Below are 27,672 nucleotides of genomic sequence, written 5' to 3'. Positions count from 1 at the left end.
TTTCTTTTCAATCTTGATTTCAGAGCCCTTGCCTCACATAATTCCATGTGTTCATTAGGTCCTACAACAATGTAACTTGTTGGCTACCAAATAAATCAGTTTTTGATAAGCTTTTTGGAGGGGTCTTGTTTCTTCTGGTTTGTTTACTTTTTTGCCTTTTTATTATACGGAAATATTTGTATATTTACCTCATGTGCATTACATCCTTTTTATTATTGTTGCAGGAGTTTAAGAGAAGGGAAAAAAATTACCTGAACACTACCACCCTCAAATAAAACTTAATATTTTGGTATAACTGACTTTCTTCCTCCTTATGAGCCAATGTTGCCATTATGCCTGTAGTCTGTAAAATTAAATTTGTAGCAGTTTCCTTTAACCCAACCTATGCTTTCATTCACATCTCGAACCGCCAAAAGAAGGAGAAGGTGGATTGGGACCGGCTGGGGGTGGAAAATCTTAAACAAGGGTGAGGCTTTTCAACACTTTTCCCAAGTCTCCCATTCCCCTAAAGCTCAGGCTCATCGACGTTTTAATTCAATGCCCGAGCAGCGCTTCCGGCTCAGGCTTGGCAAGTCCACCCCACAGCCGCGCAGGCACACATCCTAAATCATTCATATTCGTCACTCCTCATCCGGAAGGCTCGCTTCTGGGAATGGGACTTACTTCTAACCGGCCGCGCGCCAGCTCGAAGCTGCCCTGCCAGTCCCAGGACTGCGGCGCGTTAAGCGCCCCGTGTGAGGCTGGGGCCCAGGACCAGTTTCGATCCACGAAAAGGGCCGGAGAGGGTAGTCGCGCGCTGCCCACCTCGCTGACAGCAGCTTCGGACGCAGCTCGCGGAGGAAGCTCCAAGATAACCGTTCGCCTCTCGCCTACCGAACGGTTTGCGACCACCCTGCCGGAGCCCGGAGGGGCGGGCGCCTGCAGCCCGAACGCTCTCCTAGGACAACCCCCCCCTTCTTGTGCCCCCACCTCGGCGCACGCGCAGTAGCCCCAGCCTCCCTTATTTAGTCCGAGATGGCTTCTCTGGCGCCCCACCGTCCTCCTCCCGAAGGCGGCTCCTTCCCGGCGCACCCCGGGGCTCCTGGGACCAGCCTCGAGCTGGTCCCCAGGCAGGAGTCTCCTTAAACTGGAACGGCAGTGGCCAGCGTGAGCGTGAGGAAAGCAGCGGCAACCGGAAAGAACTGACGGGTGTCGAGGCGTTGAGCCAGGCCTCTGAGGAAGAGGAAGAGGAAAAGAGGAGCGAGCCGAGGTTTGCCGAAGACGGCGTGCCGGAGTTGCGCGCGGAAAGGGAGGAGGGCCCAGGGTGGCAGAGGAGGGGCGCGGCGGAAACTGCCGAGGTTTGCCGAAGGCCGCAGCCTCGGAGTTGCCCGGATGTAGTTGGTGGAGCGGCAGCGGCGGCACCGGCGGCGGCGGCGGCTGGCGGAGGAGAAGGGCCAAGTGGCGGCTGGGGCAGAGGAGGGCAGGAGGCGGCGAAGGAGGAGAAGGCGGAGAAGGCAGTTGCTCTCCGCCGGGCTGAGCAGGACGCGTCTTATTGCCCTCCTCCCCCCCAGTTGGCCGCTTCCGCCGTGTAGGTGGCGCCTCTCCCCGGGCTGAGAGTGAGCGTGGTGTGGACGGAGGGAGATGGCCCGGGAGCGCCGGCGCCAGTAACGGGGAGGTGCTGAGAGTCGCCGAGGGCGCGCCGGACCCTGGTGCCGGTGCTGCCGCCCGCCCGCTCGCCCGCCCCTCGCGGCTGCTCTCCCCCCTCCCCCGACACACACTCACAGGTCGTGCATTGATGGTAATGTATGCGAGGAAACAGCAGAGACTCAGTGATGGGTAAATTGGCTTTTCGTTTCGGGCTGGGCCGCGGCGCGGGCGGGGGTGGCGGCGGTGGGGGGGGCTGTTCCTCCTTATCGGCTGCTGGCGGAGCCGCCATTTTTGTTGTTAACCCTGGTCCGGATCGGGCTGGGAGGAGGAGCGGTGGCGCGAGCAAGCGAGGCCAGAGTGAGTGTGGAAGGAGCGCAGGGCCATTTCGCGGTGTTTCGCCCTCGTCAAACCGCCTTTAAAAGCGGCGAGTGTGCGTGTGCGGGCTCTCTGCCCGGTCGTTTGGTGGGTCTCCCGTGGGGAGGGGCGCTTGGGGGGGGCGTTTTCTTCCTTTCCCTCGAGATGTTTCAAGTCGCCGTCTCTCTTCCTGTTTTTCAGCTGTCACGACCGGAGGGGGGACTCGCAGCCTTACCAGGTACCAGGCGATGCCGGGGTGGAGGGGTAGATGCGGGGACGGAGGGGGGAAGGGAGGAAGGACCTAGTACTCGAGCGCAGGCTTCAGATGTCGCTACAGGCCTTTCGGTGCAACAAATCCTTAAGTAGCAGTGCCGGTCCCCTTAAAATGCTCTGTTTGAGTCCACTAGCATTCCCCAAAAAGGTTTAGTGACTTACTTTGACAGCAGAGTGGAGGAAGTTCAGTTTTTTTAAGGAAAAAGTCATTCTCAGCCAGAAAGGACTTGATTCGATTATTTGGGCGTGAAATAATCGATGGGGTGATAGGTTTCTATATTGTATTTTATTGGGAAGTAAAAGTTAACGTTAAGATCTTAAAATTAGATGTAAGGTATGGAAAGAAACAACTAATTGATAATGCAACTCTTAAGTGTGTTGCAAACCACTATCCCGTCTCAATTTAGTTGTTTTGGGGGCAAATAATTGCCTTACTAGTGAGAGATGGTGCTTTTGGCTCTGTAGGAATTAAGGTCTTGGGATACTTGGATAACTCATTCTGATGTGGAGGGTTCTAGTTATGTAGGTCCCTTTTTGTTTTTGCAGTTGCTGCATGTAAAGTTTTAAAAAATTATACAGGTGGCGTCTGTTTTGGGGGGAATCTCTAAAGGTTTGTTAACTATTAGATGGCTCTAGAAGTATATATTTTTACATCTAATCATTGCAGTCATATAAGAGTAGGTTTCTAAGCTGATAGTTCTGTAACTGGTTGGCATCAGTTAAAGCTCAACTTAAAAACCCTATGTCCTCTGATGTGTGAACCATTGTTCATTACATTTGGATATCAAAGATTAAACTGAATTGAATCTGTCCCTCTAAAACATAATTACATTGTATCATGGTTGTTTTAAATATGTGTAAGGATAAAATTTAAGCACTATTGTGAAGACTGCATTAAATTTCATTAGGTTTTCTTATACCTTGATTTCCCACACCTGTCAGAGTAGGTAAGGTAGGTTTGAAATGCTATTTTTTTTAAGTTAGAATGGGAGAAACTGATGCTTTCTTTTTTTTGTAGGTTTTCAGAAACAGGCTTAAGCTCAATTTACTTGAATCTTTGCATCAGCTGTAGAGCAGAAATAGATGACAATAGAACTCAGTTTCTGCTTTTCTTTAGATTAAGCTTTTTAATTCCCAGAAAAATTTATAAAGGAATAAATGTACCGAGGTGTTTGATTTCATGTATGTACAAGGTACTTTATGAACTAGAGTTTTTTTTTTTTTTTTTTTTAAACATATGGTATAATTTGTATGAGGAGCCTTATGATAAATTAGGCATTTAGGTCTTGTCTGAATAACTTAAGTCACAATTGAAATGGAAATTTTAATTTTACCGATATAAATTCATAAAACTTAATGACGTTAAAACACCAAATTTTATGATAAAATGAATTTAGGAAGTTACGTTTAAAGTTTAAATTTTTTCTCTCTTTTTTTGGGGGGGTGATGTTTTACAGGCACTTAAGTATTCATCGAAGAGTCACCCCAGTAGTGGTGATCACAGACATGAAAAAATGCGAGACGCCGCAGATCCTTCACCACCAAATAAAATGTTGCGGAGATCTGATAGTCCTGAGAACAAATACAGTGACAGCACAGGTCACAGTAAGGCCAAAAATGTGCATATTCACAGAGTTAGAGAGAGGGATGGTGGTGAGTAGCTTTTTCTTGCAACTTTCACATATATATATTTTTTAACAATTGCTCTGTGTAAAATAATAGGTGGCAATAATAACCATATGGCAGTGTTATATTATGAAAATTTTTAATTTCTATCCATTTATTTGATTTTTGAAAAAGTTACTGGAAAAATAAGATTGCTGACTCAAGCATCTAAAAAGGGACTCCCAACAGGGTATCCCATAGGACAATGCATGTTGAATATAGTCTGCCAAATGCTTTGATGAGAGAATTTCAGGACGTTTTCCCAAGAAAGGAATTTTTACCTTCCAAGTAAATATTTTATTTTATTTGGCTTAGGTAATTTTGAGGTGCTTATTGCTGCTTGAATCTGTTTTTTAAGGGCCTCAAATGTATTTTCTAATGATAAATTATGAATTTAAAACATTTCGTGTTTGGAGACAGTTCACTGGTTAAAGAAATAATTTGCGATTCTGAAAATTTTTTTTAGCTTTTTGTTATAAACATTTAAAATATGTTTTCCATATTTTCCTGGGTCTTCATAATGTATGTATCTGCTATATTGTGTTTATTCAGACATTCAACTTTTTTATAATTAGCTTCATTTCTATTGTATAATGTTGGTACCCTTCAGTTACTACCTTGCCTCCAGCTCTCTGAGGTAGGATGTTGAGAAAAAAATAAAGTAAACTCAGTAACTGTTTCCAGACTTAATTTTCCCAAATTCACTAAATACCAGATACTGTCTAAAGCATGCATTGAGGAACAAAGCAATTTCACTAAGATTAAGACATCTATATTTTTCCCCACTGTAAGATCTTATATCACTTAATAGAAAATATGGTTGAGATAACTACAATATTGATTGTGCTTTTATAAGCTTCTGAAGAAACTCACTAGAGTACCATGTGGCTTTCTGTCTCTGATCATCAAATATCTTCTTAATACTTTCTTCATGTTTAAAAAATATTCTGTATCTTCTGGTTCTCTCTCTTTTTTTGTTTGTTTTTGTTTCTTCCTAAAATAGAAATCAGTTTTACTCAGTGTGATCAAATACTGAGAAACAGTGGGTTGAGGACATTAATAGGAGATTTCATTGAGATGGAATAGAAAGTATAATTCTCTGTTGACTAGCTGTAGCTTTGTGCTACTTATGCAGATAAACCATATTTTTGTTTGCAAGTAACAGAATGTAGGTTTGGTTATTAAAATACTAAAAGTTCTTCGATGGTAAATTACCTAAACTATTAGTATTTTCAGTTTTGTGGGTAAATTTTCCATAGTGTTCTGTATAGTCTGAGATGATACTATTTTCAGTCACTTTTCTATAGTGGTTTTCATTTCAAATTTTAGTTCTTGGCATATGCTGTTTGTATCGTACTGTGCTTTATGTTTAAAATTTGCTAATTGTGACAAAATTTAATGTGATACCTCATCTCCTTACAGATAAATATCTTAGGTTCTCTTAGTGATTATGACCTGGTTAATGTATCATCTATTCTCAAATTCAGGAAGAAATCAGTTTGGGTGCTCTAGGGATCTTGATGTACATTTATGATGAATTGTGCCTGGTAAATTCTTTTACAGGTGAAATAATCCCAAGAACATTCTGTTGCTTATTTATTCAGTAACCATGGGGCATCCACTGTGTGCCAGCAATGGGGTGGTATTCCTGGAAGTAAAGATAAGATGTGATCCTGCACTTGAAACTATTAAAGGCTTTGACTTTCAAGAGTTAGTGGTGTAGATAACTTACTTTTTCTTGACTCCTATTTTCTTTATTTGGACTTTTTACTTCTGTGTGAACTCCAGATACTTCTTGTTGGGTTTTAGTTTCCTTTTTATTTGCATTTGCTTGTTGATGTTTCCTTAGCTCCATTTGTAAGAAACTTCTTATTTTTCAGATCTAGTCATTGGGAGAGTTAGGCCTCACCTTTTAACTTGCTTTTTAGCCACTTGTCTGTTTTACTATGGAGCCTGTTCATTAATACTGTAACTCTACTCCTATTAGTACAATCCCTACTAGTCCTGGTTGCCAAATTCCTTTACACTTAGTAGGAATAATGACTACCGTAAAATAGGAGGTCTCCATTCTGGAGTTCAGAGTGCATCTTTGATGTAAATTCTGTCTTTTAAAGATGTAAAGTGGTGATTCTTCCCTCATTTAATACTGAGATATTTAGTCATTGTACTTTGACTTCAGATTTTTTTTCAGTGCCAACATGTTTGAATCTAAGTTTTAAAAGTGCATGTGCATAATTTTTATTATAGGTATTTGTATTTTGTTAGGTTTTTGTCTTTAAATATGAATACAAATATATATAAATACTCATATATAAAGTCAAAGACAGTATCCAAAGTCAAATGCAGGTGAGTTGGATTATCTGCTCTCAGCATGTGTAACTGACAATGTAAGAACAGGTTATTATTTTGTTTTTTGAACTAATTTCAAAAATTTTTTTTTTTTTAATTTTAGGAGCTTTAAAAAATCTGATGATGTTGGTAAATATTAATGTAAGAACCTATGTGCTGTGATTTGTAACTTGAATTTTACAAAGCAAGTTAAATGTAGAACTTGTAAGATGTGTTGTTTTTCAGTAATTACTAGATTTCTTTCACAGCACCTTAAATTTCTTTGAACTGTGATAATTTAGAAGTAATGCATGAAAAGGATATTAAGGTATACAGTAAAAAGAAAGCAGAGATTGAGGATTGTGTCACTACTAGAAATCTTTAAAGACTTAGTGCAACATAGTATGCAGGTAAAAGATTTAGAGCTTTTATCCCTTAGGATTTGTTAAAGGGAATGTATTAGATTATCTGTTGTAAACTAAGGGGAAATAAGTTTTTACATATTTTGTGATCTATCTGCAAATCATACAATCTTTTGTTTAAAGATAACCAAAAGCAAGAATCTTAAGGCACAATTATTAGATTTGTTTTCTTATAGCTGAGACAGGTTTTTAAAGGTGCAGCTGACATCCGAACCTCAGAAGAGTGAACATACAATACAGGTGGAATTTGTACTTTTATTGAATGATAGAACTTTTTCCATTTGATTTAAATATGTGTTTGTTTTCAAGGACTGGCTCTTTTTATCTAGTAACTTTAAGCATGATGATGGACTAAAAAAAATACAGAAAAAGAAATGATGATAGTATAAATGAGTTTAGGAATGAAGGGTATCATTACAACAAGACTATAAAGCTGTTCCACAAAACATCAGCCTCTTGAGGCTTCTTTAATTTTTTTCATTTTTCTCAGCATTAACAGTAATAAACTTAAAATACATATTTGAATACTTTTTGGAAACATCTTTGTAGGAGAGATAGTGTAGCTCAATTGGTTAATTGAAAAATACTCTTGGGATGTTAGTGAATTTGTGTTGCTTTTAGTTAGCATTCAGATATCTTTTGAGTTGAAGGAAATTGCATTTGGTAGTTTGGTAAACATTACTAAAGATTTTAAAGTTTTTAACTACACAGCGAAGTTTTTATCTCATTTTGTCAGCCATATCTGGAGAAATTTGGAAATATATTTTCATTCAATTTCAAACAAAGATTACTGTAAGTGTCTTGTTCAGTGGGACTATTGGGGATAATTGCTGTTCTTAATAGCTTTTTAAATATAATTTAGTAATGTTTGAATCTTTTCACATTGGATAATAGGCTGTGGTACTTGTACAATGTGATCTTATGGTTGGTTATTCTAATAGCTAGGTTTTGAATAAAATGAAATATGCTCTGCATTTGTAATTTTAGAGCATGCTGTGAAAATGAAGTCTCGCTCTGACAGGTGTAGCTCAGTGGACTGAGCCCTGCTCTGCGAATTGCGAGGTTGCCAGTTTGATTCCCAGTCAGTGTGCACATGCCTGGGTTATAGGCCAGGTCCTCAGTTGAGGGTGTGAGAGAGGCAACCATCAACACATCGATGTTTCTCTCCCTTTCTTTCTCCCTCCCTTCCCTGCTGTCTCTAAAAATAAAGAAAAGTGTCATTTGATCCTCATTTTGATCTTGGAAGGTAGATAGAACACATAATATCCCTGCTTTACAGTTTTACAAATAAGGGAAATTTTACTTAGGTAAAATCGAACAAATAGTGACAGTTAAGTCAGTTCCATCTGATAAATCGCATGTGCTGTCAGAGGTGAAACATTAGGCATGTTCAAAGCTTATTTGTTGCGTGTTTACTGTAGCACAATTAGTCTAAAGGTGATTTTGCTTGGATGCTATTTAACGCTTTCACCCGACTTCCTCCAGTGGTTACATTTTACCTAATTATGGTACATATGGAAGCCAGGGCATTGACATTGATTGACCCATTGTATGTGTGTAGTTGTAGGCTTAAGTTATGTGTCAAGATTTTACTTTTAGTTTTAATGTGAAAACTTGGCAAAATTTTTACTAGCAAGAAGCCATTAAGCTATCACATTTCAAGACACGTTTTCAAAGCAACTTGAAAATTTTATACAGACTCTAAAATTTACTAAAATTTGGATTTTAAGACCATTGACAAATGTGAAGTATTTTTCTAAAGATCAGAGATAAATGTTACCTATTTTTATTGATCGATGCTTTATAGGAAGATAGTAAACTAGGCAGATATGTTTGTATCAGATTTCCGTAGAATAGTTGAAAAGAGAGCACAGGAAACAGGTATTCCATTTCAAGAGAAACAAAATGATTGGCACATTAGCAGTATTAATAATTCGCTCCTCCTTAATTTTAGAAGAAATATACTTTGATATTTGTGTGTGCATTTGAAAATGTCATTTATCTTAGTAATTACATTGTTAACATTTTATTTTTAAAGATAAGATTATTATATATTTATGATGTGATGAAATAGAAACAGTTCTATTTCACAATCAGAATATTTTGGAATGGTTTACTTTGATCTCTAAGGCAGTCTTGAACTGTTTTTTAGTTGTGCAAGATATGTTAATATTTAAAGTTCTTAGTGTAATATACTTAGGGTTTTTTACCTATAACTCAGAAAATTTATTCTAGATTGTCTCAATAAAATACCTGTTTTACTCTGTTGTGCATAATGGTTTTGGGGTATGCAGTGTATCATTTTGTTAGGATGATGGAAACAGCAAAGATAGCAATGAGCTGGGGCATCTTTATAGGGATTCTGTAACTGGGACTGTATCTGTAACTGGATTCTGTTTTGGGAACTTTATACCAAGCACTGGAGGTACTGTTTGTCAGCTCAGAAGCAATTATTGGGGGCTTGAAAATATAATCTATGAAGAGTTGGCTTTCTTTTTATGATTTATGTGATATTTCATAATTTTTAAAGCTTTCACATTGTTTCTCATCTTTTAAAGCTTTCACAATGTTTCACATTGATTCCATACAACCCTTTGAAATAGGTTGATCAGATTATTCCTGTTTCACTGATGAAAGTATAATCCAATTTAAAGTATCCAGCCTATTGTTGAAATTGGAAAGTGAGTTTCTTTGCTATACCTAATACCTTATCTCCACCTTCAAATTATACTCCCAAGTATAACTTCTTCTTATTACTTAAAATACAACCACTGTAGACCTGGCTACCACCTTCTCTTTACCAGGACTCTGCAAGAGCCTCCTGAACAGTGTCCCTGCATCCTTTTTGTTTCACACAACTATTTTTCCATGCAGTACCTAGTTAAACTGACAGCTCACATCACTCTTATATTCAGAGCCCTCCAGTGATTGTTACTTACCAAGACCTATAAAAGACCCTGAGTAACCACATGTCTGGTATTTATGGGGGAAATGTGTTTAGCAGGGGGAACAATATTCAAAATCGTCAGTGACATGTTAAAAAATAATTAACAAAATCATATAACATTAAATGGTTAATGAGTACATGAACAGTATAATGCATATAACTGTACCTCGACAAAGACCTGTAATAGGTTTGTAGAAGGATTGAAGCTTGTTATTGTGAGTGATGGAAGGAGGGTTATCTGAAATAACCCTCTGAAAGTTGTAACACCAATTGTGATGGGTATGACAACTTACAGAGTGAACTGAGGTAGTTGGCAGATGTTTGAGGTGTGTGTCTTTGTGAATCTGTGTAATGTTCAGCTGGGTACAGGTAGTATTTCTCACAGGTGAAATCATTCATAAGTAAGTGGAGAATTCGTTGTGCTCAGATAGTTTTTTGGTGTATCAGTGGCACTCAAACAAATTTGTTTTCAGAACAAAGCGTGATAGCAGAACTGCCTGTATTTTTGTTTGTGTTTGCTTGTCTTGGGAATATAAGTTCTCTGAGAACAGAGTGTGTGTTTGTTTTGTTAATGATTTTATCCTCATGTATCACTATTGCCTAGAATACTATCTGACAGCTTGTAATAGTTCAGTATGTGGGTAGACAAGAATATTGGGGTTGTCACGATTTAGGGGAAATTATTGCAGTTTCCTAGAACACTGGTTTTCATATTTGACCATTTCTATACGATCACCTGGAGATCTTGCTAAAATTCATATTCTAGTTCAGCAGTTCTGAGTTGGGGCCCAGGGCTCTTTTTTAAACAAGATCCCAAATGGTGCCTGTGTTACTGGCTGCATGTGAGTGACAAGGTTCGGAGCAAGGTTGAGTGGAAGTATAATCACGTGTGGTTTTCCAGTAGCAATGTTGAGGTGATAGTGAAGTGAAGTGCGTTTTAGTATATTTCAAGTAACAATACATCTAAAATATTCAGCATGTACTTGATATTAAGAAAATAAGTTTCTCTATGGCCCTTTTGTTCTGCAAGGTGTTTGAAATCCAGTATTTTACACTTAAATCCCATTTTAGTTCATACTGGCCACATTTCATGTGCCTACTTCCCACGTGTAGTCGGTGGCTATTGAATTGGACAGCACAGTTCTGGAAAATATAATCACCTTGTTGTTTGTTGTTCTGTCTAGCTTTTACACATAATTCCTGTTTCTCTAAAGAAAAAAATTTATATGCTTTATTTTTGAAATACCATGTTTATGTAATGTTTATGTAAGGCAGGGGTGGAGTTAATAGTTTCTTAAACTATAGGCATACTTTGCGTATTTGCTGGAGGAGGACCTGGCCTTTGATTTGTCCTTTTTTTTTTTTTTTTTTTAAGCAACTTCCGGAAAGTACAATAAAATGAGGTATGCTTGTACATAGTGCTTCTTGTACTACAATTTTTCTGTTAGTACACATTTATTATAGAAAAATTAGGAAATGGCAGGGAGGGGAAAAACAATATTCTCTCAAGTGCTGTAATTTTGGAATTTAATCAGTAGTTTTCATAGAACACATTCTTATGCCATAAAATATCAGGAGGATTGTATAAATAGCCTGCCTAGAATTTTTATTGAAATGCTTTCATATTGTATTATTCCTTTTTTTTTTTTTGTGGCTTGTACTTAATATTTGCATAGTGGACTCAACAGACACTCGGTGTTAAGAATATCAGTTTGAAAGGGTCAACTATGAGTACTTTTTAATAGAATATTATTGGGTTAGCCAAAAAGTCCATTTAGTTTCTTCCTAAAATAAAACACACATTTTTCATTTCACCACTAACTTTATTTATTTTTTTAAGTTTGTTTCTTTTTTTTTTAAGATTTTATTTATTTTTAGAGAGGGAAGGGAGGGAGAAAGAGAGAGAGAGAAACATCAGTGTACGGTTGCTGGGGGTCTTGGCCTGCAACCCAGGCATGTACCCTGACTGGGAATCGAATCTGCGACACTTTGGTTCACAGCCCGTGCTCAATCCACTGAGCTGCGCCAGCCAGGGCTCACCACTAACTTCATTGATTTGGATATTTTGAGTATGTTGGCTATCTCCTGCTATTGGCTTCTAAGAAGTAGGTAGAAGACAGGGGTGTGCTGCTAAGCATCTTCCAATGCATAAGGCAGCCTCACAGCAAAGAATTTTTTGGCCAGAATGTCTGTAGTACCAAGAAACTTTGCAAACCACTTCTGACATGTTTGATCAGTCACAGCAACTCCTCCATACACTGCACAAATCTTTTTTTGCGTTTCAGTTGAGTTTTTACCTTTCTTGAAATATAGGGCGCCAAAAATGTTGCTTCTCTTCAATATTAAAATGGCTGCACAAAATTCACCAATTTTGGTGAGTTTTTTATAAATGCATGCTGATATGACAGCTGTCACAATACAGTCTAACAAAATTGTTTTGAATGAAGTTAAAGACAACTAAGTACTACTAGAGCCATCATACAGAAAAAACAAAAGGAACTTTTTGGCCAAACCAATAAACCTTACCTTACTTCTTAGGTGTAACTGATTGCTGAAATCTTCTTTCAGTTAGATTTGTGTTTAAATTCTGGCTCTGGTACTTGTGGCTAGGTGACCTCAGACATTTATCTTGAGTTTGTGTGTCCACTTCCCCAAGATTGTTGTGGGGTTAAATGAAATTGTGAATGTAAAAGACTTACAAAGCACTTAGCTAAGTGCTTGGACTGTGACACAGTAAATTACTAGGCTTACTGTTATTTCTGTGATTAATGAAGAGCTAGTGTCAGGTCAGCAGTTCCAGGTTTCAAGCCCGTGCTTCCTTTTTCCTGTACAGTTAGAAAGGAAAATACTGGTAGTCGGGCAAGTGAGAGCTACGTGAAAAGGGACCACAGGGCAAGTCTAATTTGGTACCTGCTCTTACCAGCACTTGGCAGTGAAGGGATTTTTAGGATAGATGTAAGGGTTCAAAAAACAAAATACATATTTAGCTTAATTTCTTCAAATTTGGCAGCTTATTAGAATCACCTGAGATGCTGTTCAAGCTACGAGTGCCCAACTTAATATCTTGAATCAGAGCAGTGGGGGATAGAGACTAGAAAACTGAACTTTCAAATAAACACTAGTTTAATTTAGATATTTCTAAGCTACAGATCTATGGAGAATCCACACAGGAAAAGGAGGAACTCTGAATTGGACATTAAGGAAAGAAAGTTAAATGAAGCATTAAACAGCTAACTTGATGTCTTGTGGTATGGACATCCAGAGTAGAACTAATGCTAGACAGAGAAGGTTCTAAGCATATTAGCAACTGGACGGGTCAATAAGATATGTTGGGGTAGTATCTGGAGCCATGGCTATTGATAAAAGTCTTTGGCACTCCATATTCTCCCCTCCCCCACCCTGCACCCCCAGTCCCTGTACCATCAGGCTATCCTGAGACAGTTAAGTGGTGAACTTCATTTAGCTTTTTTGTCTGTTTGAGAAATAGCTTTCACCTGAATTGTTATACTCAGACTGACATCAGGTGTTAGCAGTTTTTTTGAAATAAGCCTTAGGAGCAGTTGCATTTTAAAAGAAATTTGATTAGGGTGGTTGCTATATTTATATAGTACTAATCTTTTGGTTTAATCTTTGATTACCTCTGAATTGTGTGACAGTACATCAGAGTAGCATGTCAAATATTGGCATCTACCGGAAAGTTCTCACCTGTTTGTACTCACAGGAGTAGTCTATTAGCCAAAAAGCAATGCTAGTAAAACAGGTTATTAGGTTCACTTTCTATTGGCCAAAAAGCAATGCTAGTAAAATAGGTTACTTTAGAATATTTTGGCTTGGATGAGGAGAGGATTACAATAAAGTATTTTGCATTTAACACTTGAATTGTGACGAAAAATTTTGTGGACTCTTCCAAATTTATGAAAGTGTTGATTGATCATGAAGACATTCATTGTAATAAGGAGAAACCTAGGGAAGTTGGATCACAGAATGATGGGCTGTTAGAAGCAGTTTCCTTGACTTCCTGCAGCCTTTACTGTGATGATTTGGTCAAGTTTCTGTTCATCTTAATGGCTCTTTAACAGGGTTTTAAAGATTTTGTGTTTAATACCGTATGCACAGATATATGTCTCATTTATCGAGGGGCCTTTAAATTATAAAGAATATTAAGGGTTAAGTCACAAGACACTACTTTGTAAAACTGTAAACTAACCTTAATTTTATATGTTTGTGTAATTATGTTCTCTCCTTGATGCTTTTCATTCTTCAGACTCTATCCTTTGATTTTTGGTCCCACACTTTTTTGTTTGTTTTTTGTTTTTGTTACTAGACATGTTTCATATGATGGTCCATAAGCAGCTTCCTAAAATCTGTTTCCTGTCCTTGTACTACTTGAGAAGTTATCCTTAACTGTTTTTTCTTTTCTTCTGTGTTTAGGGGCAATTCTAGACCTCATGGCTTTTAACTATTGCAGTATCCTTTTAATAGATCTATTGTCTCATTCTTTATGCATTGCTGAGTTTCAGACTACAAATTTAAACATTATTTCCTTCATTAACCCTTAAAGCCTGAATGATATAGGTCTTCATTATGTTCTAGTGGCAAAGTAATTGTTCAGATATTATATGGATTTTCCTCTACTTCCTTGTGTACTTAATCTGGGAAATTTTCCTGTTTCATGTACATAGAAGACACTGAAATGAAAACAGTATTATACTCATGCCGGAAAGTGAGCATCTCAGAATAGATTTCTGCTTGTAAATATAGCTTAAAAATTTGAATAATTTAAAATCTCTGAGTCACCATTGCCAAGAAGTCTCAACAACTCTTTCCTCAACTACTTTCTTCTCTCCCTATACTGCATTCATGTAAAACCACTTAGCCAGTCTTAAAGCATCAAGTGCTGTTGTCCCTTTGATTTTTCACAGCCAAAACTGTCCTTTTGCCACTGTTGTCCTACCTTTTGGGGGGTGGGGGCAAACCTCTTAATCTTTTAAGATCCCAGTTCTTTATTGTGTGAAGACTTCTTTGAACCTATTTCTGTCACACCTCTTTTACAGTGAATTGTGACTTTTTACTTAAGTGTTTTGACTGCTCTACTGTAAGCTCTTTGAAGACAGTTTTACTTTTTATTATATCAGGGCCTGTCATATAAATGCAGGTGTCCTATAATGCTAAATTAATATCTTACATGCCATTTAATATATCTCTTACATGTGAGAAACAGGTGAGTGGTTTCCTTCAGAGAATTAATTGGCTTCAGTTGAAAGTTGATTACTTACTATTCTAGCATTCCTAAATTGGTTGCACTGAGGTCACTTTTGTACTGTTTATGAAGGAAGCAAATAACTCAGACTTTCAAGAAACTATATAAACTTTTAATTACAAACTTAAAAAAAAGTACTTAATTGGTATGTTGATTCCAACACATTAAAAATCCCTTAGGTGGCCATGACTGTTAGACTAGTATTAGTTACGTTATTATAATCCCATAAAGTATTATGTGTAATTTGAAAAATAAAATAACATTTTAAACTCTAATCTTTTTTACTAATTTTGACTGCTTAAAATAAAAATAACATTTTAAACCTAGTCTTTTTTACTAATTTTGACTGCTTTTCTACATCATTTTTTCTCAAATTCTCTTAAATCCATGTCTTACTAGTTAGATTTTATAGTTTTATTTTCTAAAGAATATTAGGCAGAATAATTCATTGGATTTTTGGGGTTTAATTTGTTTGGAGTCTGTTTTCTAAATATAATTCTATATTTGAATAGCCTGTCTGGTTTCTCAAGGTTATTGAAATTAAGAATTTTCCTATAATTATTTTTAGTTAACAATTTATTGTATTGATTTTATTCCTTAAAAAATGACTGAAATGTTTTAACTGAAGATCATTTCTTACGAAGAAAAAAAAAGAATGCAGTGATAACGCTGCATGTTTTATAGCTCTTGAATGTGTGCATTTTGATAGTAAAACTGTTACTTATTTTTTTAGGGTTTAAAATGAGAGTTTACTAGTGAAGCAGTGAGACATAGGAGTGACCACTCTACAGAGAGTATAGCCAAAACTGACTTTTAAAAGTAAAGTCATTGAAAGAATATAGACTTCTTTCAATCCAGCAGTGGTTTACAGGGAAGTGTTTTGGGATTCAGTTCATGTGTTGTTGAAAATTCAAAAGCCACAGTAACATCATTTTTTTTTTTTCTTTTTGAAATCCTCAGCCAAGAATATGTTTGATTCTAGAGGAAAGGGTGGGGGAACATCAGTGTGACAAAGAAATATCGATTCATTGCCTTATGTTTGTGCGGGGCTCCTTTACCCAGGATCAGACTTGCAACCTTCTTTGGTGTGTGGGATGATGCTCCAACCAACTAAACCACCCAGGTAGGGTGGTAACAGAGCATTCTTAATTTCTCTTTAATCCCATTTTGTTTTTGCTCTGAAACAGTGTTAAACAGTTTTGTTTTGTTAAGATTTTATTTATTTTTAGAGGGGAGGGAGGGGAGGGGGGAGAGAGAGAGAAAGCGAGAGCGAGAGAGAAGGAGAGAGAGGCAGAGAGAGGCAGGCATCAATGTGCAGTTGCTGGGGGGCTATGGCCTGCAACCTAGACATGTGCCCTGACTGGGAATTGACTCTGCGATGCCTGGTTTGCAGCCCGCGCTCAATCCACTGAGCTACGCCAGCCAGGGCTTTGTTAAGCAGCTTTTCTTCTACCTTACTTACCAGTATTTTCATTGAATTATTCATGGTTTTTAATAGTCGAATCCATCTTCAGTTTAAACATTAGCTTAAGATATTTGAGTAAATATATTATAGCTCTGAATGGTTTCTCAAAGACAATAAATGTTTTGAGGAATAACATCTTTGGAGACTGTTTAAGGTGAATGCTTTGAAGCTTCTTACTAACTTTTTATATGAATATTCTAATTTCTTAGAAAAAATCATTACGTTGTCACCTTTTAATTTTGTCTGTTTATTCTTTAGGACATGAGTGGTTTTTAAAAAGCTATCTTCTGGCTTTTAAAAAGCACCAAATTATTTCCATAGAAGTTAGAATGATAGGTTATGGGTTTTCCTTTATCTAGGTTCAGAGTTGGTTAAATAGGTGGAGAAATTCAGGTTTATTGGGTAGAATGATACTTAAATTTTAGTTTGTTAGCCGTGTCTTCTTTATATGTGTGTAAACGTGCCTTGAGTCAGCCCTGACTTTTGATGACTCTGTAAATGATATCCGCAACATCCTGTCCTCATCACCCCTACTTAGCACCTGTGGACTCACTCTGATGACTTCTTTTATGGAATCAATCCATCCTATTAATTTGGTCTTCCTTCTTTTCTATTTATTGCCTTTTGTTTTTTCCTAGCATTGTTGTCTTTTCTAAAGAACCCTACTTGCTGATGGCGTGCCTGAAATAGTTAGGACAACTTCAGTTTTGTCATATTTATTTACAGTCATATTTCAGGCTTAAATTGCTCCAGGCCCCACTTGTTCATCTTTCTGGTGGTCCAGGGTATTCGTAGAGCTCTCCTCCAGCACCATATTTGAAATCTATTTTTTTCCTATCAGCCTTCTTCACTTGGGCATCTGTACATAGTAATTGGAAATATGAGGGTGTGGAAGACCTTATCCTTGGTCTGTAATTACACGTCTTTGCTCTTAATGATCTTTCCTAATTTCTTCCTTTGCTGCCCTTTTGAGTCTCAGCCTTCTCTTCATTTTTTGGCTGCAGTGTCCATTGGAATTGATGAGTGAACCAAGGTAAGCAAAATCTTTTTGTAAATAATTTTGATATCTTCATTGTCTGTGTTAAAGTTGTGTATGCCTTTTGTAGGTCTTCATTGTCTTTATTAAAGTTTTGTATGCCTTCTGTAGTGATGATTTTTGTGATCTTGATGTTCAAATGCAGTCCTGCTGTGGTGCTTCCTTTTTTCAGTTTCATTAGAAGTCATTTCAAATCATTGTTACTTTCCACCAGTAAGATGGTATCACCACATATCTTAAATTATTGCTAGTCCACCAGTTTTTACTTCTCTTTCCTCTGCACCTTACCTATAATAGGTTCTGTGTACAGATTAAACAAGTGGGAAGATAAAATAGACCCTTGTCTGACATCTTTGCTTGTAGGAAACCATTTTGTCTCCATAGTCTGTGACAGTGACTTCCTGTTCACAATACAGGTTACACATCAAGTGCACCCATTTCTTTCAGAGCGGCTCATAACTTTTCATGATTTATGCAGAGGCTTACTGCAGTCTGTAAAATGGACTAACCTCGTGAAATTCTTTGGAGTACTCCAGTATCTCTAATCCTTTCAATGTCATTTAGATAGGTACTACTGGAGAAAGAGAAGTGTATAGAAGGCTTCTGATTTGTTTTATGCAGTGTACTTTAGAAGTCCCTGACTGTTTTTTTTCTGGGTTTTTAATAAACATGTCAGAACTACTACCACCTAAAATTTAAAACCTAAAAAAAGATTGTTGAGTCATGGTGCCAGAACTCTTTGTATATTGACTGCATTCTGATTATAAGAAAGTTTCTATTTGGATTTGGATATATGTATCTTTCAATGTGGTATCCTGCTAGAGATAGATTGTTGTTAACTTGCTAATAGGAATTAAGATGAAAAAATGTAAAGTGGGAAGAGCACCAGTCTTGGCATCTCAGCGACGTAGTTTTTGTTTTGCTGGTTATTAGCTTTTTGACTGTTGGCAAATCTTATAACTTCTTGGCTGCTGCTTTTATTTGTTTTCCCATTTTTTTTAACAAGGTTGAATTGATAATTTCCCAGTTTCAAATAAATGGCTTGAGAGATGTGCAGGAAAACCTGATATTTGTGCTTTAATTTACGCTTTCATATATTTGCTGTGTGTCCTGCTATTTCATAGTAACTAAACTCTTCCTGCCAAAAGTATAATAGAGTATGCTTGGCTTCTTGTGTTTATGTGGGAACTTCTGGAATATTTCCCACCAGTGTTCATTTAGCATTTTTTTCATCTATATAGAGGAGAGGGGAACAGCATAATCGTTTTCTCTATTAATTGAGAAACATGGATGAAAATTTTCAAGACTATTATAAGCAGGAATCCTAAAGTTTTTACTGTATATACTATAAAAATCAGTTTTGTTTATATAGAAAAGAGGTTTAGTTTGTAACATTGTCAGTAAATACATCTTGTAATTTTTTGCCCACCAAATACAGTATTTTATTTTTCAAGTTGGGAAATACTCATTTTGATTCAAAATACTGAATATTAAATATTTTAAACTCAAATCTGCGGAAATACCAGTTTTGGTTGGCTTACTTTAAAAATATACTAATTTTATATTTCAGAAACTTTTGTGTATTTATATTTTAAATGTACAGCCTTTTCTGTTTTTTTACTCATCGTTGAAATATATAAGGTATTACAATACAAATGTATAATGCATCTATATAGTGCCATTTAAGACTGTCATTTAAACTTGTTTTAAGTATAGCTGGTTATAGTATATGAGTATAGTTGTAAATGTTTTTATTTTGAATGATATTTTAGTCATTTTTGTTTACAACTGAAACTTGGGGAAATAAAAATTAATATCCTTGCCCCTTGAGCTTCTCATAGACACCAGAAAAGGTTTCAACTTTGTGTTACACGTTGTTCTGGCCTTTCTCCAAATGAACCTTTATGAGCTGGTTACTGTCAAATTTTATGTGAAATTTTTCTTGCCCATGATTTCACTTGGGAAAACCCAAGTCCTTCCAGTTGCATTGTGCATGGCTATCAAGTTCAGTTCAACTCCTGGGACACTTTTTTTTTGAACAATGTTTTCAGGTTGCCTTGGGCAGAATTCTCTGAGTGATAAAAACATTGTGCTTCCCACTGAACTTTTTCTCCCAACCCCTGTTGTAGCTGGACTTCGATTTTCTGGAAAGATTTCAGTTGAAGAATAATTTATTTTCCAACTGCCACCAACTTGTTTTTCTTGGTTGCTGTGATACTCGGCTCCCATAGCTGGGTCTCAGGTCCGAGTTGGTATCCAGCTCCAGCAGAGCCTGGGAGATGTTAGACTCAAACTTCTCTGGCTTTTTGCTGTTGGGCTTCACGATCTTGGCACTGAAACTGAACATAGCCTTCCTTGGTGAGCTCCCACCTGGGAAAATACAGTGTAAATATTATTACCTAATTTGGCACTTTATTTTTGGTTAAAAATGGAATTTTCAAAATGCAGATAAACTAGCATGAAGTAAATATTTGTCACATGTAGGTTTTTATAGCTATGGAATGAGCACTGAGGTTTGGGTGAAACATGTTTGTTGTCCCTTAGATTTTGCCTTTGAAATAGCTAGTTCTTTAATCTATTCATTTTTTTTGTAGCTCAGATCATTATCCTCTTTGCCTGAATTAAAGGAGTAGCCTACCATAGCACCCCTTTCTTCCCTCCAGTTTTATTCCTTGAATCAGAATTACCTTTTAAGAAAAGCATGTTTGCTAATTTTTGGTATAAAAATATTTGTTTTCCAACTGCCCTTAAGATAAAGTCCAAATGTTTCAGTGAACAGCTTACTGCATCTTTTTGTATTTTTCTAGCCCTCCTGTATGCTTCAGTTCTTTGAAGATAGTAAGCGTTTTGTCACATGTGACAACTTCCACACTTGTTTTTTCCTTTTAGAATACTATTTCTGCTTCAGCCGATTTTGCCTAGTTAATTCCTTTCTATTTTTCAGGCTCCTATTTAGAAATTACTTGTAACCGTTTATGGTGATTATCTTGTAGGATCTGAAAACTAAGCTCATTTCCCCCTCTCAAACCTTTTCCCACAGTTTCCTTCATTTTGTTAAATAGAAGCTACGGCCTCCTAGTTGCTTAGGTCACTAACCTCAAGTCTTCCGAACTGGTCTTTCTGCTTTGCTACTGTCTAACTCTTCAGTTTATTCTCAGTGCAGCAACCATATCAAGTCACTCCTGTGCTCAAAATTCTCTGAATAGTTCTTACGAAGGCCCACAGGCCCTGTACAGTTATTACTCCTTCCATTATTATCTCTCTGACTTTATGCCTCTAGATTCTACTCTTGTGCTTGAGCCACACATACGTCTTTGTAGAGCATTTCAGGCACATTTTTGCCTCACAGTCTGTCTTTGCTCTTCTCACTGGATATCTCAAATATCTTCTTTCATTTAGGTAGTTTGCAAATGACATAAAATGAGTGATTAAGAATAATTACTAGAGAGTAATAACATTGAATGAATTGAAATGGTATAAGCAAAGGGATTACAGTGGCATCTGTGGCAATATGATTCTTACTTAGGGCTGCATCAGATTGTTTAAAAGCTTGGTTTCTCATAAGTCTTTTCTTCTGCCAAAGGACTAAGTATCTGATTTTTAAGACTGAATCCAGTACAGTTATTTAGGATCTATAGAGGGCTTTTTTTTTTTTTAACAGAAAGTGAAAATATACTGCCAGTAATATTTTTTATTATTAATTTTATTATTATAGTTTACATTGATTATTCTGTATTAGTTTCACGTGTACAGCAAAGTGATTAGAAAATCATGTACTTTATATAGTGGCCCCCCCCTGCTGCTTCAAGTACCCACCTGAATCCATACATATTTATCAAGATATTATTGACTATATTCCCTATGCTGTAATCTACATCTCTGTGTTTTGTAAATATCAGTTTTTACTGCTTAATTTATTCACCTTGTTTCTATGTCTTGTTACTGCCAGTAATTTTAAGTGTTGTAAATTTTTCCGTATTCTTCAGAATACACTTCAGTATATTTCAGAGAACTCTGTTTGTTATGTTTTAGAGAAACATTCCAGCTTTTTCCCCATGTTCATAAATATGTACCATTATTTCTCAGACTGTGCTTCATGGACCACTTGTTCCAGAATCATTGGGGTGTTTAAAAGTACCACTCAGTCCCACTTAAGGGCAACTGAATCAGAACCTTTGATGCTAAGATAGCCTGGACCCTTTAAATCTGCAGGCTGTCCTTTAATTTTTTCCGGAAGCAAATGTAACATGTTTTGGGTTTAAATAGGATCCATTTGGAGTTGTCCGTACTTAAGCACCTTCTCATTCTTAGTGACATTTTATCACTTGGAGATTATATTCGTACTAGAGAATTTTGGGAATATACTTTGGTTCAAACCATAGAAACATACAATATTGTAAAGATTTTTATAAACCCCTGCGTTCTAAGGAAATGTCTCTTTTATCTTAGTTATTTGGTTGCATAAAAAATTTAGGTATTTGTTAACAATAATTGTGCTGTTTTACATTAGCAGTGAATTTTTAGCCTGGATGTGAATGGATTGTTTTGGGTTGAGGAAAGCTGTTTTTCCTTTCTGTTAGTTAGAACTTTGCCACTTTAATCCATTAAATGTGTGACAGTTTTAAGATGAGATTGTCCTCAAGATTTGGGACTACTACCATATTTTACTGTGTGTAGTATGCACCCACATTTTTGGCACAAATTTTCAGGAAAATATTTGTTTTAATTTTTTTAGTTCAAATTTGTGTTTATATTTAGAAACAAAACTGATTATCGTATTCCAGGGTATTATTTTGCATATGGATATTGTTACTGCTTTCTAGAGTTATACTTTCAATGCATAAGCATAAATAAAAGAATTAAAAACATTTATATAGATACAGAATTAGTATTACTTATGTATAATGCACATCCTTATTTTTCCCCAAAAGTTTGGGCAAAAAACTGTGCATTATACATTGCAACAAATGGTAGTTATTGCATACTTTGGTTATACTTCTGAAAAGGTTGTGTAAGTCAAGATTATTTAATGTGGACCAATGCTTTTCTAATAAAAATGGGTGTTACACCCTGAGGTGTTTAGAAGTTAACTAGAGTACCTGTATAATTAACTAATAAGCCATCAGACATAATTTTAATGCAGTTTTTAAAATTTTACTAAATTTATTGGGGTGACATTGGTTAGTAACTATATGTTGTGTTTTGCTGTATGTACTGTGCTCCCATGTATAGTGCGCACCCACATTTTTGGCCTCAACTTTCAGGAAAATAGCTTTCATTTTAATTGTTTAATTCAATTTTTTATTTATATAAAACCAATTACTGTATTCCAGGGTATTATTTTGCATATGGACTTCATTATTGCTTTCTAGAGTTACATTTCTAATGCATAAGCATAAATAAAAGATTAAAACATATTTATATAGATATGGAATTAATACTGCCTATGCATAATATGCATCTTTTTCCCTTAAAAATTTGGGCAAAAAAAGTGCACATTTTAGACAGCAAAATACAGTAGGTTTCAAGTATAAATTTCTATGACACATGATATGTATGTGGTATGCCCACCACCTAAAGTCAGATCATCTTTCATCACTATATATTTGACCCCCTTTTCTTTTTACTACCCCACCCCCCACCCTTCCTTCTGGTAACTACTGTACTGTTGTCTGTGTCTATGATTTTCTGTTTTATATCCAACACATGAATAACATCATATGGTTCTTTCTCTTTTTTTTTTTGACTGACTTAATTTGTTTAGCATAGTATTCTCAAGATCCCTTCATGTGGTTGAAATGGCAGTACTTTATCTTATGGCTGAGTAGTATTCCATTGACTGTATGGACCACACATCTCCTTTATCCAATCATCTGTTGAAGGACACTTTGGTTGTTTCCATATCTTGGCCACCATGAATAATACTGCCCATTTTTTTAATTGGGTTGTTTGGTGTTGAGTTTTATATATATTTTGGATATTAATCCCTTGTTGGAACTGTTTGCAAATATTTTCTGTTTGGTTGGTTGCCTTTTTTGTGTGTGTGTGCTTTATTTTGCTGTGCAGAAGCTTTTTAGTTAGATATAGTCCCATTTATCCATTTACTTATTTTTGCCTTTACTTCCCTTGCCTTTGGGGTCAAATTCATAAAATGTTCTCCATGAGCAAGGTCCATAAGTTTAGTGCCTGTGTTTTCTTCTATGCAATTTATTGTTTCAGATCTTATATGTAGGTCTTTGATCGATTTTTAATTATTTTTTTTTACATGGGGGCAAACTAATCTAGTTTCATTCTCTGTGTGTGGCTTTCCAATGATCCCAGCACCCTTTATTGAAAAGGATTTCTTTTCTCCATTGTATGGTTTTGGCCTCTTAGTAAAAAATTATTTCTTCATATACACATGGTTTTATTTCTGGGTTCTCGGGTTTGTCCCATTGGTTTTCAGTGTCTTTTTTTTTTTTTTTTCTCAGTACCATGCTGTTTTGATTATTGTTTTGTAGTATAATTTGAAGTCAGGTAATATAAGGCTTCTGGCTTTGTCCTTTTTTTCTAAGGGTTACTGTGGTTGTGTGGGATCTTTTGTGGTTCCATACAAATCTGATGATTTTTTTCTTCTATTTCTTTGAAAAATGTCAGTGGAATTTTAATGGGGATTGCACTAAATGTATATATTGCTTTGAGTAACAGGGGCATTTTAACCGTGTTTATTTTTCCAGTCTGAACACAGACTATTTTTCCATTTCATTATGGCTTTTTCAGTGTCTTTTAATAAGGCTTTTCAGTTTTCAGTATAGAGATCCTTCACATCCTTTGTTTAGTTTATTCCTGGGTATTCATTTTGTTGAATCACAAAAGAAATTTGTTTCCATTCTTTTTCTGAAATTTTATTGTTAGTATATAGGGATGCAGTGGAGTTTCCATACATTAACTTTTATTCTGCAACTTTATGTATTTATTATTTCTAGTAGGTTTTTGGTAGAGTCTTGAGGGTTTCCTATATACAGAATCATGTCATCTGCAAAAAAGTGAGTTTCACTTCTTCCTTCCCTATTTGGATGCCTTTTCTTTCTCTTGCCTGATCGCTCTGGCTGGGACTTTGGAGTACTTAAGAGTTGTAAAAGTGGACATTCCTATCCTGTTCTGATTTTAGAGAAAAAGTTTCAGTTTTTCATCATTGAGTATGATATTAGCATAAGAGTTTCTCACATATGGCTTGTATTATGTTGAGGTACTTTCTATACTTATTTTATTCACTGTGTTTTAACCATAGATGGATATTATGTCTTAATCAAATGCTATTTTTCTGCATCTACTGATAAGATCATCATGAAAATACCATTTGTTTTGTTAATGTGGTATATTGATGAGTTTGCATATTTTGAACCATCCTTGTGCCCTTGGAATGGACCCCACTTGAATGTGATGCATTATTTTTTAATGTATCATATTTTCCTAGTATTTAGCTTGGGAATTTTGCCTCTGTATTGTCAGTGATATTGGTCTGTACTTTTCTTTTTTTGTATTTTTGCTAGGGTAGTACTTCAGTTTTTTGGAAGAGTTTAAGAAAGATAGGTATCAGATCTTTTGAGTGTTTGATAGAATTCACTAGTGGAGCCATCATCTGGTTCTGGGTCTTACTTTTTGGGAAGTTTTTGATGGTTGTGTCAATTTTCTCACTGTTGATTTGTCTATTTATATTTTCTCATTTTTCATGATTCAGCATTGAAAGGTTATATATTTCTAGGAACTTACCCATTTATTCCCAGTTATTGAATTTGGTGGCATACAGTATTTCATTAAGTACTCTATTATGGTCCTTTGTATTTCTGTGATGTCTTTGGTAACTTCTCCTTTTATTTATAATATTTCTTTATTTTTTTTAAAGATTTTATTTTTAGAGAGAGGGGAAGGGAGGGAGGAAGAGGGAGAGAAACATCAATGTGTGGTTGCCTTGTGCATGCCCCCTACTGGGGACCTGGCCTGCAACACAGGCATGTGCCCTGGCCTGAAATCAAACTGGTGACTTTTCAGTTTGTGGGACAATGCCCAACCGAGCCACACCAGTCAGGGCCTGAAATGTATTTTGTCAGATATAAGTATGGCTATACCTGCTTTTCTGTGGATACTATTTGCTTGGAAAATCATTGTTCACTCTTTCACTTTGAGTCTGTCTTTGTCTTTGCAACTTAGATTTGTATCCTGAAGATAATGTATGGTTGGGTTTTCTTTTTTGGTCCAGTCTGCTACTCTGTGCCTTTTTATTGCTGAATTCAGTTCATTTACATTTAGAGTAGTTATTGGTGTATGTATGAGGGTTTTCTACAGTCACTTTTTCTTTTGTGGTAGCTTGTGGCTCCGTTGTTTTGTTTTCTGAATGTTGTTTTTGTTTGGTGGTATTCCATACTTGCTTTCTGTCCCCCCCCACCCCCTTTTTTTAAAGTTATATGTCTCAGTTTTGGGGTTTTTTTGTGTGTGTGGTTACCATTAGATTTATGAAGAAGAAAGTTTTATGTATACAGTTGTCCTTTTTCTTTTGAATGTGTCTGATCTCTGTTTGCAAATTCAGACCTTTCCTTCCCTCCTCTTTCATGTTTTTATTTCACAAATTATGAAACATGATTTCAGATCATGTTTCACAAATTATCTGGATTTATGCTGTAAGTTTGTTGGTGATCTTTCTCGTAGTTTTGTGACCTTTGTTTTTTGGTTTTGAGAATAACCCCCTTGAGTATTCCCTGCAACAAAGTTTTCCTGGTAATAAATTCTCTCAGTTTCTGTATGTCTGGAAAAGTCTTCGTTTCTCTTTCATGTTTAAAGGGTAGCTTTTCTGGATATATTATTCCTGGCTGATAATTTCTCTCTTTCACTGGTTTGACTATTTGGTTCTCCACTTGTAGAGTTTCTGATGATAACTTTTACAGGTTACTTCTTTTCCTTGAGTGCCTTGAGAATTCTTTCATTAGTTTTTTCCAGTTGCAATACACTGTGCCTTGTGGAAGGCATTTTAAATTGTGGTTATTAAGTGTTCTGTTTTTGCTTCTTGGATTCAAGGATCTAGTTCTTTGCATAGGTTTGGGAAGTTCTCATCAGCTATTTGTTTGAATAGGCTGTCCCCTTCTCCCTCTTTTCTTCTTCTCTTATACCTATTATTTTTAAATTGTTCTTTCTGGTGGAGTCAGATAGTACACATAGAGTTCTGTCATTTTTTTTTATTATGCTCAAGTCTCTCTCTCCCCTCTGTATCATTTTTAAATTTCTATTTTCAATGTCACTAAATCTTCCTCTGTCTGGTTCACTGTATTTTCTGTGCTCAGTTCATTCTTGATCTTTTTATTGGGTGTCTCATGTCCAGAATTTCTGTTTGGTTCTTTTTTAAAGTTTCATTTTCTTTGTTTTTTCCAGAACGGCAATCTTGAATTCTATCATTAAAATCACGTATTTCCAGGTCTTTAAGTTTGTTTTTTTCTGGAGATTTTTCATTTACTTTGTGAGCTGCCTTGTTACCTTGGTTATTCATAGTAGTTGATGGATTCCTTCTCTGTCTAATCATCTGTGTGTGAGTGGCACTTCTCTAGTAGATTGATGAAAAAATTTTTTCTATTGTTTTCCATCAGGTGGTGCTGAATCACAATTTTTTAGCTCTCTTGCACTTCTCTAGCTTTTCAGATTATGAGGTGTTGGAAAATGGCCAATGTTCCCTGAGCGGGGGGGGCCCTTCCTTGTGGTCCATTTGCTTGGGTCCCAGGGGAACACTGTGTGTGACGGGGCTTCAATTCCATGAAATCCCAGTACTGCCCTCCACAGCCAGATGCTATCAGAAGTGCGGTCTCAATGTGTAGGTGTGGGGTGAGCTGGTGGAATCTGGCCACCTCCTTTGTTGCTTAGCCCTCCCAACAATGGAGACCAGCAGACCTTTGCATGTTCCTTCCCCCTCTTCCCTCCCCTCTTTCCACTTGACTAATCCTTCTCTAGGATTAGTCACAGTGGGTTCCCTTTGCCCAAAAAGTGTTTCTCTAGTACCAGTTTTTCGATTTGCAGATAATGAGCTCTGCAACTCCACATGGAGGGTGAGGGTAGGTGAACTCTGGGAGGTTAGGGGAAGGTGGCCAGGCCCCAAGGTTTTGTTGCTCTGTCTAGAATGCTGATTGCCAGACTACTGTGGCCATATCTCTGTGCTTTGTCCCTGCCCAGGTCATTCAGCTCAGCCACAGCTAGCACTGCCCACTCCTGTAGTAATGCTCACTAACTCTTTGCTTTTGCCTGCTGAAGAAAGTGTTATACACAACCTCCTTCCTC

At 36.7% G+C, this 27,672-nt stretch overlaps 1 protein-coding gene and 1 pseudogene across 9 annotated transcripts in view; one reads left to right on the top strand and one right to left on the bottom strand.

Moving 5' to 3' along the window:
• Positions 1–681: 681 nt before the first annotated feature.
• WAC (WW domain containing adaptor with coiled-coil) overlaps positions 682–27,672 on the top strand; it is a 91,680-nt gene continuing 64,689 nt past the window's right edge. Inside the window, exons 1-3 of one of the 9 annotated variants that reach the window (XM_045857787.1) lie at positions 682–1,249; positions 2,182–2,218; positions 3,711–3,906. In XM_045857787.1, coding sequence (XP_045713743.1) covers positions 3,768–3,906 — 139 coding nt within the window. In that variant the 5' untranslated portion in view covers positions 682–1,249; positions 2,182–2,218; positions 3,711–3,767. Of the gene's footprint in view, positions 1,250–1,339; positions 1,816–1,927; positions 1,984–2,181; positions 2,219–3,692; positions 3,907–27,672 lie in introns of those variants that run through there. The other 8 variants (XM_045857790.1, XM_045857785.1, XM_045857786.1 and 5 more) reach the window with 8 other exon arrangements.
• LOC123831114 lies at positions 19,159–19,723 on the bottom strand (annotated as a pseudogene).

The sequence above is a fragment of the Phyllostomus hastatus genome, unplaced genomic scaffold (assembly GCF_019186645.2).
Source record: "Phyllostomus hastatus isolate PE091 unplaced genomic scaffold, TTU_PhHast_1.1 phas_scaffold_1674, whole genome shotgun sequence".
Taxonomy (NCBI): Eukaryota; Metazoa; Chordata; class Mammalia; order Chiroptera; family Phyllostomidae; genus Phyllostomus; species Phyllostomus hastatus.
This window is presented reverse-complemented; position numbering and strand designations above follow the sequence as displayed.